The following is a 12,133-nucleotide window of genomic DNA, read 5'->3' as shown; positions in this document are numbered from 1 at the left end:
TTCTTTTTAAAAACAAAATAAGTTTTGCTTGGCTTATGATAAGAACAGTGCTTGCACCTGCTTCAGGGATGAAAAATATAAGTACCAGTCCTTCGTTCGCCCACAGAATTTCTCTCTTGATTCCAAACAACATTGGATTTGAATGTTCCAGAAACAGAACTGTGGTCATTTTCAAGGTGCTTAAATGCTCCATATATGCTTATACTCTGTATCTGAATCCCTAAAGCCTTTGCATGCCTCCGCAGACAGTATAAAGTCAAACCGTGGTGCAGTAAATCCTTTTCAACTCATTTCTAACAGCAACTGAATTGAGCACATACTGAGAAGGCATAGAACTCAAGTGAAGACTCTGTGGAACCAGGAGCTCCAGCACAAGCTTGGGTCCCAACTACTCAGGAGGTTGAAAGAACCAGCAAAAGAGTAGGTGAGTGAAAATGGAGAATTTTTGCTTATACATCTTTTACATTTGAACTATGCACTATTGTTAACACAAGACATATATAATCTTAAAAACACATACATTAAAAGTCCTTAAAATAATCTTTTTTGCTTAAGTTGATGGATGTGTCCTAAATTATTAAGTATTATCATTCCTGTGGAATATACGGAAGAGCATAACTTGCTAAAATAGCTTTCTATTACTAGCCTCAAATATGAGTCACTTAACACTAAGTGCACATTAAGTCTGTCTCATCGACAAAGCGTATCAGAAAGCAGAGTCATCTTCCAATTGGCAGAACTCTCTGGCCCTGAAATAAGAGTGGCCAAGATGTTACCTTCAGCCAGAACCCACGCTCGAGGGTCCAATCTCCTCTCACTGAAAGGATGGTTCCTCTGCTCTAAGGATCTTCTCACACCTAGCTTCTAACCGGAGTACTTTATAAAGCTACTTAACATGAAGGGAGCCCAAGGAACAAATCGTATAAGTGTCTTTCAGCCTGTTGAGTTACCCGGACTGAACACATCTGTATCAGAAAACAGAACATTAACAGCACTTCAGAAGCTTCCTACTCGTCAGTGCTCCCATTAGGGAGTGACAAGCTATGGACTTCCAATAGCTTATATTTGTTTTTACCTAATTTTAAGTTTGACACAAACAAAAACATACAGAACAGAAATGCTTTTTGTAGACTATTTTCTGTACAGTGCTTTTTTTTGAGATTTATCCTACAGTTAAACATATATACTGTTTTCATTTCTAATTAGTATTCAAATGTGACTTATATCACAAGTTATTCATTCACTATTGGTAAATATTTGAGTAGTTTCAGATAAGCTTGGAGAACCCCACGAAAGAGGGGGAGGAAGAACTGTAGGAGCCAGAGTGGTCTTGGGCACCATGAAAACATAGCCTAGAGAATCAACGAAGCAGGGCTCATAGGGGCTCACAGAGGCGGAACTGGGAACCCACTAAGCTTGCCTGGGTCTGTACTAGGACCTGTGCATACAGGTTACAGTTGTCAGCTTCTGTGTTTGTGGGATTCTGAACATTGGGAGTGGGGCTGTCTGACTCCTTCTTGTCTCTGTTTCTGCTCTTGGGTCCCTTTTCCTCCTACTGGGTTATCTTGCCCAGCTTTGATATGGTTTGTGCCTAGTTTTATTGTACCTTGTTATGCCATGTTTTGTTTGTATCTCTGGGAGGCCTGCTCTTTTCTCAAGGGAAACTGAGAAGGAGTGGACATGGGAGAGAAGGGAGCTTGAGGGTAGTGTCAAGGAGAAGTGGAGCAGGGGTTGCAGTGAGGATGTATTACATAAGAGAAAACTAAATTTAATAAAAGAATTTAAAATCCAAAAGGTAAAAAATAAATAAGATAAACATTCTACTCAAGTCGTTTTTTTTTTGTTTTTTTGGGATTTTTTTTGGTTCTTTTTTTCGGAGCTGGGGACCGAACCCAGGGCCTTGCGCTTCCTAGGTAAGCGCTCTACCACTGAGCTAAATCCTCAACCCCTCTAGTCAAGTTTTTAATGACCACATATATGCATATGTTTAAAATATATTTATAGAAGTAGAATTACAGACTGCCAAAGGTTAGGTCACAGGGTAGGTAGTATACATTACTAAAAACTAACAGGACATTTCCAACATAGCTTAGGTGAACAATTTTTAATTGGAAGAGTCGAATAACCTGAACACAAAAATGATATTAAGCCAGGCATGGTAGTACAAGTCTGTAATCAATTCCCACACTTGAGAGCCTGAGGCAAGAGGGTCAATGAGTCTGAGGCCAACCCAGAGTACATACAAGATCGGAGGCCAGCCCAGGCTATACAAGGAGACCAGAGAGACAGAGACAGAGACAGAGACAGAGACAGAGACAGAGACAGAGGAGAGAGAGAGAGAGAGAGAGAGAGAGAGAGAGAAGGAGAGAAGGAGAGGAGGGAGGAAGGAGGGAGGATGGGCATACGATGAACATACAGCTGAGCAAACATCTGCAGTGCCAGCACTTGAGAGGTGTAGGTGGGAAGATCAAGAATTGTTTGGAGGTCAAAGAACAACTTCTGAGAGTTGGTTCTCTCCTTCCACTATATGGGTTTCAGAAATCAAACTCAAGTCATGAGTGTATATACATCTATGCAAAAACAACACATAAACATAAAAAATAAATATTTTAAAATAATAAACAAACTCAAATACAATGAAGTACAAAAATGGCACAGCCAATAGATGCAGTAATCCTAACTGTGAAGGTAGTTACAGAAAAGAAAATACTGTATGACACTGTCACTGCTTGTAGACAAAAAACAAGCAGACTACAGTCAACTGATCTTAATGCTATGACAAAATACAACAACAGACAAAACTACCTGCTTTTATCTTGTTCTAAATATTAACCCATCATTAGAAAAGTGAATTAAGTCTCCAGAAAACCCATCACAACTGTTTCAACACATTTCAGACAAATGTTGTTACTAAGCATTGTTCTCTTAGAACGAAGGATAAAATAAACTAAATATTCCAAACCATATGCCTACTTATAAGCCTGAGATTCGTAGTTTCTGAGTATCAGACAGTATATAGTAAATAAAGATTAAATCTTACTGGATCAAAAAGATTAGAAAATACTATACTTGTAGTGTCTCAAATTTACATCTTCCCTTGTTTACTAGGATTCTCCCCAACCACTTATGTTGATTATATAACTTATTAAAACTAACTCATTATATTTTAATAAAAACTGATGGGGTTGGGGATTTAGCTCAGTGGTAGAGCACTTGCCTAGCAAGTGCAAGGCCCTGGGTTCGGTCCCCAGCTCAGGGGGGAAAAAAAACTGATATTTTAAAGCCTTTCAATGACCTAGAATCTTCCGAAGAATAAAATGCCAAAACTAATCACTATAAGTTAGTTAATTTTATATTATTAAAACTCTATTTCTGGGGATGGGGAGATAGCTCGGAGGTCAAGAGCACTCACTGCTCTTCCAGAGGACCTGTGTTTAGCCCAGCACCTACAAGGCAGCTCACAACTCTAATTCCAGTCAGAGTGAATCACATTCCCTCTTCTGGGCTCCTTGGAAACCAAGGCACCCAGAGTGGCACAGACATACATGCAGGCAAAATACCTATACACATAAAATAAGCAAAAGATAATAAAAAACATTATTTATGAAAAAAATTAAAAGAACTAGAAATGACTTTGTTTTATAATATTCTAAGAACATAAAAGCTTATTAAAAGTTTTTTAACCAATATACTTTGTTTTGAAGTACACTGTGATTCGAAAAGAAAAAAGAAGGAAAATTTTATACAATGTTAATATGTAGTTCCAAAGAACTTCATTGTAATTCCTTCAAGTATGAAGTTTTGGGTAATTTATCTTTAAAGAATTTGGTAATTAGCATTTATCTATTGCTAAGTTAACGTCTACTTCCCAACCATGACAGAGCAGCAGGATCTGGTTCAGTTCGCTGCCTCAAACAATTAGAAAACCAGGCAGAAAGACTGTAAGTACCAGAGAGCCAAGAAATCTGCTGTGAGATTGTGCCTTCTAGAAATGAGAGAGAAGCTTCACCCAAGATACCTCAACAATATGGCTGCCTAAACAAAACCTGAAGAAGTACAACACCACAGGCATGCTAGCACAGAAGTGGGGATGTTAGTCTCAGCAGGGTTCATGCATAGGCAAAGAACTGCAGGCTAATAGAACAGCAGAAAGAGTTGTCCTAGCGAAGAGGCCCCTAATTGGTTATCCAATACCATGTGGTCAGCCCTGAACATATACATATAGGTGACATTGAACAGACTCAAAAGGTTGTATTTATATATTTAGGCATTTGTATAGAAATGTCACTGTAATAACTAAAGAAAAAGAGGAAAAGAAACCAGAATATCTTATAATAGGAAATAGTTATGATCACTTATAACATAAAATATTATATAGCACACAAAAAACACAAACTATTTTTATCGGTTGCTGCTGTGGAAAGATCTATAAGACATAGAAAAAGTAGGAAAATCAAAGAGCAAAGTAATTAGTGAAATAGGTATCTGCCATTCATGGCACCACAAATGAAACATCTCCCTACATGATAAGTATCATCTTCTCAACATGGTAAAAATTAGCAACAAAATATTACACAATATTCCTAGCTTTCCTATCTGGTAAGAATTTCAGCAAAATATGTGGTTAATATCCATATGGCTTACAGACTGCCAATCAACAAAACCCAGGTGCTATTTGGAAATGACCACATGTGCAGTTTGATAGATAATATCCAGTTGATAGCTTGAGTAGCAGCAGCAGCAGAATACTCTGAGCTAAAACTTCGAAAGGATTCTGATGTGGTTCGGGGACCCAGTAGCTGCATTTCCTACTCAGCTTTAACTGTCAACTTGGCATAGCCTACAGTCATGAGAAGAGTCGCTACTGAGGGCCTGTGGGAAATTCTCCTGATTGTTGGTAGATGTGAGAGCCCAGCCCCCCTGGGAGGCAGCACCACACCTGGGGCAAGTGGTCCTAGGCTAGAACTATGAGCCAACAGCAGTTTTCTTCCAACAACATTTCCACTTCAAATGTCTGCTCAGATTCCTGCCCTGACTTCCCTCAATGATCGGCTGTAACCAGTAAACTGAAATTTTCCCTCTTCTCCCTAAGTGGTTTTTGATTTTGGTGTTTATCACAGCAGAAAGGGAGCTAGAATACAAATCATCTTTAAAGTCTGAATGCTGGTTCTGAGTTTTATCCATAAAGTAGTGTCATCATCTTTTCGCAAAGCCCTTTCCAAGTAAAACCACAAGAAGAAAAAGTTCACATATGCAAATGATTCATTTTTTAAATTTATAACTTTATAAACTTATGAACAGAAAAAATAAAAAGGACCAAGTTGAGATTGCTCAATAGAAAAAAGTACTTGCAGCCAAGTCTGACAACTCAAGTTCAATTCCTGGGACCCATGTGGTGGAAGGAAAGAAGTAACCGGAAAGTTGTCCTCAGACCTCCCTGTCACACACACACACACACACACACACACACACACAAGTGTAATGAGCTTTCTAAAGAGCTCAAAAGTGCTACATACTCAGAAAAGGACCCAAAGGCCAGTAAGTCACTGGTAATCCTTTTCTGAAAAGAGCGTAAGACAGGTAGGTATAATAGCTAAGGGAGAGACAAAGGGAAGCTTTCCTTTTCTACTATGTTCCTTGTTGCTAAATATTATTCCAATGAAATATAATACATGATTGTGACAGTAGTTTTAATAATCAAACTTTGTATAGAAAACTAAAAGTGGTTGTGCCTGCCCATGCACAGCATGCTGACTGAGAACAAACTGAAAACACGATGCAAGTGTAGTCTCGCTTATACAACAAGGTCTCACTCGGTTTTGGAAAGAGGAAGGAATTTCTATTGTGTCAGAGAAAGAAGGAAAACACCCAAATAAATAAAATTACTGAAACTTTAAACTCAAGAAAAAATATTCTGAAGCTTATGTGGAAAACAATTGATACTCCAATATGTAAAGAACTCCGTCAAAATACAAATGTGCTAATTTTTTTAAATAGGTAAAGAGCATTTATAGTCAACCAACTCTTAATGTGTGAGGGTGTGTCTGTGTGTGTGTGTGTGTGTGTGTGTGTGTGTGTGTGTGTGTGAGAGAGAGAGAGAGAGAGAGAGAAGCAGAAAACTGAGGTGTTTAACCTTATTGGATACTTGTGGCAAGCTAGTGAATATTTTATATGCAATATTAAACACGGTATACAGAAAAGGATGGTCTCTAAAATTAAATAGAATTTTTAACTTCCCTTAACTGTAGAATCAGGGTAGCATGAAATCTATACCAAAATGTAAAAGATGTAGGCCACAAAGAGAGCATTTTTATGTTTGAAGTCATACTCTATAGAAATAAATACATGAGGATGGAAACATTGATTAAGGGCTGGTAGTGCATATCTTTAATCCAATACTCAGGAGGATCTCTTTGAGTGTGACACCAGCCTGGTCTACATAGTGAGCTGTAAGCCAGCCAAGGCTACATAGTAAGACCCTGTATCAAAAAGGAAAAAAAAACCAATGAAGCAATGATAGCAATAAGCTAAAAAAATCTAAATATACACGTCAAGAAACTAAGATGACATTGCAAGTAATCCCAAAAAATAAAACTGAAGGTCTTTTCCTATTAGCAAGAAAACTTGATAAAGAGATGCAATTTGGGGGCAGGAAACAAACAGAAAATTTCTATGACTGTAAATACAGCATAAGGCTTGATACATAAGAATTTACATAAACATATATACACACATTTCAAAAACTGTGTACATAACAACCTATATCATGTGCCAAATGTGAACCTACCTAATGTTAAGTAACAGTCCCAGGCAATTTCATACCCTTCTTCATGTTTGTGTGTACAAGTTCAAACACAGTGCACACCAAACCCAGCACCTCACATGCACCTCTTCAAAACTGGGTTTTGTTTTTCTATTGCTTTTGTTTCTTAAGAAAGGTCTCACTGTGTAGCTCTGGCTAGTCAGGAACTCATTAGGTAGACCAGGCTGACCTCGACCTCACAGAGATCAAGCTGCCTCTGCCTTCCAAGTGCTAGCATTAACACATGCAGCACCATGGACTGTCTTTTTCTTATTTTTTGCCTAAAATTCACAGTGTTGCTGCCATCTTCCTAAGTGCTTACAGGTATGTGTCACCATGCCCAGCTTGAATAACTCCACCTTTTCAAATGACTACACTTCAGGTTTTATGATAATAAACACTAAGAAATGTTTTCATTTACTAAATGACCACTAAAAGCACCTTATTAAATCCCATGAGCCTCTCCAGTAGGATCTTCTCACCTTTAAGCCTTCAGCTGGTAGTCTATAACCAAATCTTGCTGGAAGGTCCTCAAATGTCTGAGATGCATTTTCAAAATTATACTAAATATAAAATTTAAGAGAATCAAGTTAAAATCAACTTATATATTACATTTAAGAGTTTACTAAATCATATAAATTATCATTTCTGTAATTCTTACTACTGTAACTTATCACAAAATAGAAAAGGAGCATCAATTAAAATAGCAAGAATAAATATAATTTACATAAACCATTTAAATTTTATTTTAACTTCATGTATTATCAAACACCAACAATAATTCAGTAACATTATACATCTACTGTTTTCTAGGTACAGATAACTCCCTAGTAAGGAACTTTCCAGATATATACTTTCCAGCAAAAGAGTTCCATTACTAAACCACCAACCAAAGAGTACACATGGAGGGGCCCATGGCTCCAGCCACATATGCAGCAGGGGATGGCCTTGTTGGGCACCAGTGGGAGGAGAGACCCTTGGTTCTGAGAAGGCTCAATGCCCCAGTGTAGAGGAATGCTAGGGTAGTGAGGCAGGAGTGGATAGGAGGGTGGGAAAGCACCCTCATAGAGACAGGGGGAAGAGGGACAGGAATAAGGGATTTATGGAGGGGAAACCAAGAAGGGGGACAACAGTTGAAATATAATAAATAAAATAGTCAATAAAAAAAGAAAAAAAACACCTATTCATTATTTTTAAAAAAGTTCCATTTTCTTTTCTCTAAGCTCTAAGGACCTGATTTAATAGAAGAGACTTGCAAGATTTCTGGTGAGAGCTATGAAAGATGATTTCTCCCCAGGAAAAAAGCAGCATCAGCTCATACTCTTCTGCATTGTCAGTTTTTATATAAGTGCTCCACTGTACATAAGAGTAACTTTCAACCTTCCTAACACTGTGACTCCTGAATGCAGCTACCCATGTTGTGCTGACTCCAAATCATAAAGAAACTGTCGTTACTGCCTCATGACTGTAGATTTGCTACTGTTATGAGTCCCAATGTAAATGTGTTTTCTAATATCTTAGGTTACCTCTGTGAAAGGGTCACTCAACACACCTGCCCTTCCCAAAGGGGTGACAACCCACATGTTACGAACCCCTGACTTAAGGACTATATTCAGTAGAACACATAAAAAGGGAAAGCTGAAGCCATCGATTTAATATCAACTGAAACACTTTGATTTAATGTATTATTGGGAATGGTATGCACACGCCATTGCACACGTACGGAGGTCAGAGATAACTTGGTGGAGCTGGTTCATCGTGTCTACTTTGACCTGGGTTTCACAGATTAAAATCAGGTCTCAGACTTGGGAAGTAAGCATCTTACCCACTTCACTAGCCCAGGTTATTCAAAAATTTCCATTTTTCATATAGATATTGGTTCTCGTGCTACAATATTTAAGTCTCCTACTGTGGAAGAGTGTGTGCTTTTAGAAAATAGAAGACTAGAGATACAGCTCGGTGGTACAGCCTTCCTTGCATGCATAACACCCTGTGTTCCATGTCCAACACCATACATACACAAAAATTCAGACAATAACAGTGCTGACCTAACTGTGATGTACATCTGCTGTATCATTTAATAATCAGTCTGCTACAGAGAAAGTAGGGAAACGAGAGCAATACAAGAAAGTAAGTGTAGATAGTAACCAAGTAACTTTATAGTAAAAGTTAAGATCGGTGCTCATAGTCTATAGAAATAGAAAACACTGGACACATTTACATAAGTCATAAATATCAAACACAGAGCACACTTACAAAGGGAGTAAACGGCACTAATCACCACACAGAAAAAGCTGCAGGGGCTAAAGAGGTGGCTCAGAGGTTAGGAGAACTTGCAGAGGACCCAGGCTCCATTCCTAGCAACACCTGCATGGTGGCTCAAAACCAGCTTATAAGTCCAGTTAAAAAGGATCCAACACCCTCTTCTAGCATCCACAGGCACCATGTTGTGCACATACATATATCCACACACACCCAAATACACATAAAATAAAAATAAATAAATCTGTTTTTTTTAAAAGATGTAAAGATCAAGTAAGCCTTAGAGTCACAAAGTATAGAGGTCACATATCTGTGTAGACAGATATGCCACTCTAAATCAATCACCTGCTGGACAACCCTGTTCTTGCATCACCCGCCAGAGGCATACATAAGTAGTACTGGAGTTTATTTAGCATCATAATCTTCATGGCTATACTGAGACACAGACATCTTTCTCTCTCCTACAGAATAAGCACCATTCAACCAGGACACCTGACAGCTGCCAAGTCTCTTGGGCTCACCCTCAAGTCACGTCACTGTCCACAGTGAGAGCTGACACAGCAAACAGAGCTTAAGCTAACGCAGCAGACAGCACAGGCTTCGGTGATGCAGTTTTGTATGTCTTAATAAACCTTGCATTTCCCTTTGCTCCTCACTACACAGCTATAACCATTCATTCTGCTGACTTGGGTACCCAGTCCAGGGTCATACCTGGGTCCACCAGATATACTCGTGGACCACTCTACACTGACTTCCTATTGCAACAGCAATTCATATTTCCAGAGGGATTTACAAGGTACTTTAGTTACTAAGGGCTTCCAAACAACTACCACAATTCACATTTACTCTCCTAAAGTATTGCTACTTTAATATTCAACCAAAATCAGCTCTGTATTAAACCTGAGGTCATCAACCCCTCCCAAAACACCAATGTAAAATGAATAAATTGATTTAGATCAATATAGAAAGAGCACGTGTGTAAAAGTGGCACTTTATAACATGTACTTTGAAAACAGAAATGGAACAATCTACAAGTGTTCTTCAACCTTATTACTAGGTTTGCTTTTGGGTAAACTTTTAGAAATAAACCTCTAGCTTGAACAGCATCTGTGGCACCCTTCAGAGCTAAGAATACAGGTGTTCACTAATGGACACCCTACAGTGTAAACACTATTACTGTCCACCTCACTAATGTACACCCTATGGTGTAAACACTATTGCTGTCACCCTCATTAATGTACACCCTATAGTGTAAACACTATTACTGTCACCCTCATTTTGCATACTGAACACAGAATACCAAAAACAACTTGTGCTGTTAACTTAGAAGAACCAAGAATCTAATCAAGGCAGTCTGCCACTGGAGCCTTGGTTTTTAAACTACTGGCCTGCTAGATAGACCTATACTTCCATTTTTTTGTCAATTAACTGTGAACTGAGATGTTCAGTAATCTGAAGAAGAATTTGACTCAGCTTGTAACTCTGTTATCAAAGCTCTTGACTACCATTACATATGCTATGCATCCATGCCACTTCCTAGGATGTCACCTTGCTGACCACCAAGTAACCAATCTCTCTGACAAATACAAACAATGGAAGCAAGGCAGACTGAGAACATCTAAAATGGTATCGTTCCAGTGCAATTAAGAAAATAACGCTACCTCAAACATCTATGTTTAATGCTACTGTATTCACAACATCATGATGCTTGCTATACAAGACAGAAAGAAAAAGGGGGAGCAGGTGTAGTGGTACACTCCTATAATCTCAGCACCCAGGAGGCAGACGTAGGGGGGTTTCTAGGCTAGCCTGGCCTACACAGTGGGTTTCAGGATAGCCAGAATTATTATAGTAAGAACTTCTCAAGGAAAAGGAAATAGAAGATACAAGTACTAAAGAAACACAGTAAAATTCTATATAAAACACAAGGATGTAGGTATGGGCTCAGAGTCTTAAAAATCCACCATTTATCAAGTATTTAATGTGCATGAAGTATACACTGGATATTAAGCAAAGGAGAATAAGATGCACCCAATTTTCAAGAAAAATTGTGTGGTTTGGCATGCTTATAAACACATTGAAGATCACATCATGTAAAGACTTGATGTCCCAGGGTGAGAGATTATGGGGGAGAGGGATCTGGGAGAGGCACCATCTCAGAGGTGAAGGGAAAGAGGGATGAAAGGAAGAAGAACCCTGTGAGGGAGGACTGGCAGGGAGGGCAAATTTTGGAATGTAAATAAAATACTTAATAAAATAATAAGATCATATATTCATAGCTTTTTTTTAACAGCATTAGGAGATGATTTTAAACTGGAATACACTGTACTGTACTTACTGCTAAAATGTCTGCCTCTACGGGCAGCAGGTTCAGGAATGCAAAGAGTTGCACAGTCAAGATGGTATAGACTTGTGTGGCGGACAGCATGAGCATCCCTATGGAGAGCAGCATCTTGTGAATCACCTAGGAGATAAGGAAAAAATAACTGTAAAGCCTGGGGCTTTCTCCCCAGGAATAAATCATTTTCCACGTTAATTCCTAACATACAAAAATAACCTTTTAAAATTACAAATGTGCTAATATTAAGATTAAGACATATTTGGAAGTCAGGCATTGTAGTGCATGCCTTTAATCCCAGCACTCAGGAGACAGAGACAAGCTAAACCCTGTGACTTCAAAACCAGCTAAGATCTACACAGAGAGGTAGAGGACAACAGGGGTTGCATAGAGAGAAAGAGAGAACTTGTCTTTAAGAAAAAAAAAAGGTATTTAAAAACCAGAGTCTGCAGAGACTAGACTAGGACACTTAGTCAGCATGGGGCTGAGGATGTAGTTCAGTAATAGAGACTGACTTTGCCTTGCAAGCACACGGGTATGCTCAATCTGACAGTGTGGGGGATAGAGGCTACTTCTAATAGTAGCATGTTCACAGTGATTCTATGTTCTTCCTTTAAGCACAAAACAAATGTTTCCCCACAGTGCATGGTTATATCACAACTTGTTAATCAATTCAAATTTTTAGGAACAAGATTACGATCAAATTATGGTATGAAAACATCAACTTTGCT

At 38.5% G+C, this 12,133-nt stretch overlaps 2 protein-coding genes across 5 annotated transcripts in view; one reads left to right on the top strand and one right to left on the bottom strand.

Moving 5' to 3' along the window:
- Rpl12-ps2 (ribosomal protein L12, pseudogene 2) overlaps positions 1-12,133 on the top strand; it is an 852,478-nt gene that overhangs the window by 674,715 nt on the left and 165,630 nt on the right. The gene's annotated exons all lie outside the window — the stretch shown is intronic.
- The window catches only part of Rnf13 (ring finger protein 13), a 134,995-nt gene that overhangs the window by 99,357 nt on the left and 23,505 nt on the right, over positions 1-12,133 (bottom strand). For all 4 annotated transcript variants that reach the window (XM_063282535.1, XM_039103124.2, XM_039103125.2 and 1 more), the window contains 2 exons: positions 11,403-11,528; positions 7,285-7,365 (listed from right to left, as the gene is read on the bottom strand). In XM_063282535.1, coding sequence (XP_063138605.1) covers positions 7,285-7,365; positions 11,403-11,516 — 195 coding nt within the window. In that variant the 5' untranslated portion in view covers positions 11,517-11,528. The remainder of the gene's footprint in view (positions 1-7,284; positions 7,366-11,402; positions 11,529-12,133) is intronic.

This window comes from Rattus norvegicus, chromosome 2, assembly GCF_036323735.1.
Source record: "Rattus norvegicus strain BN/NHsdMcwi chromosome 2, GRCr8, whole genome shotgun sequence".
Lineage (NCBI taxonomy): Eukaryota > Metazoa > Chordata > Mammalia > Rodentia > Muridae > Rattus > Rattus norvegicus.
Note: the sequence above shows the minus strand (reverse complement) of the source record. Positions and strands in the feature narration are given on the sequence as shown.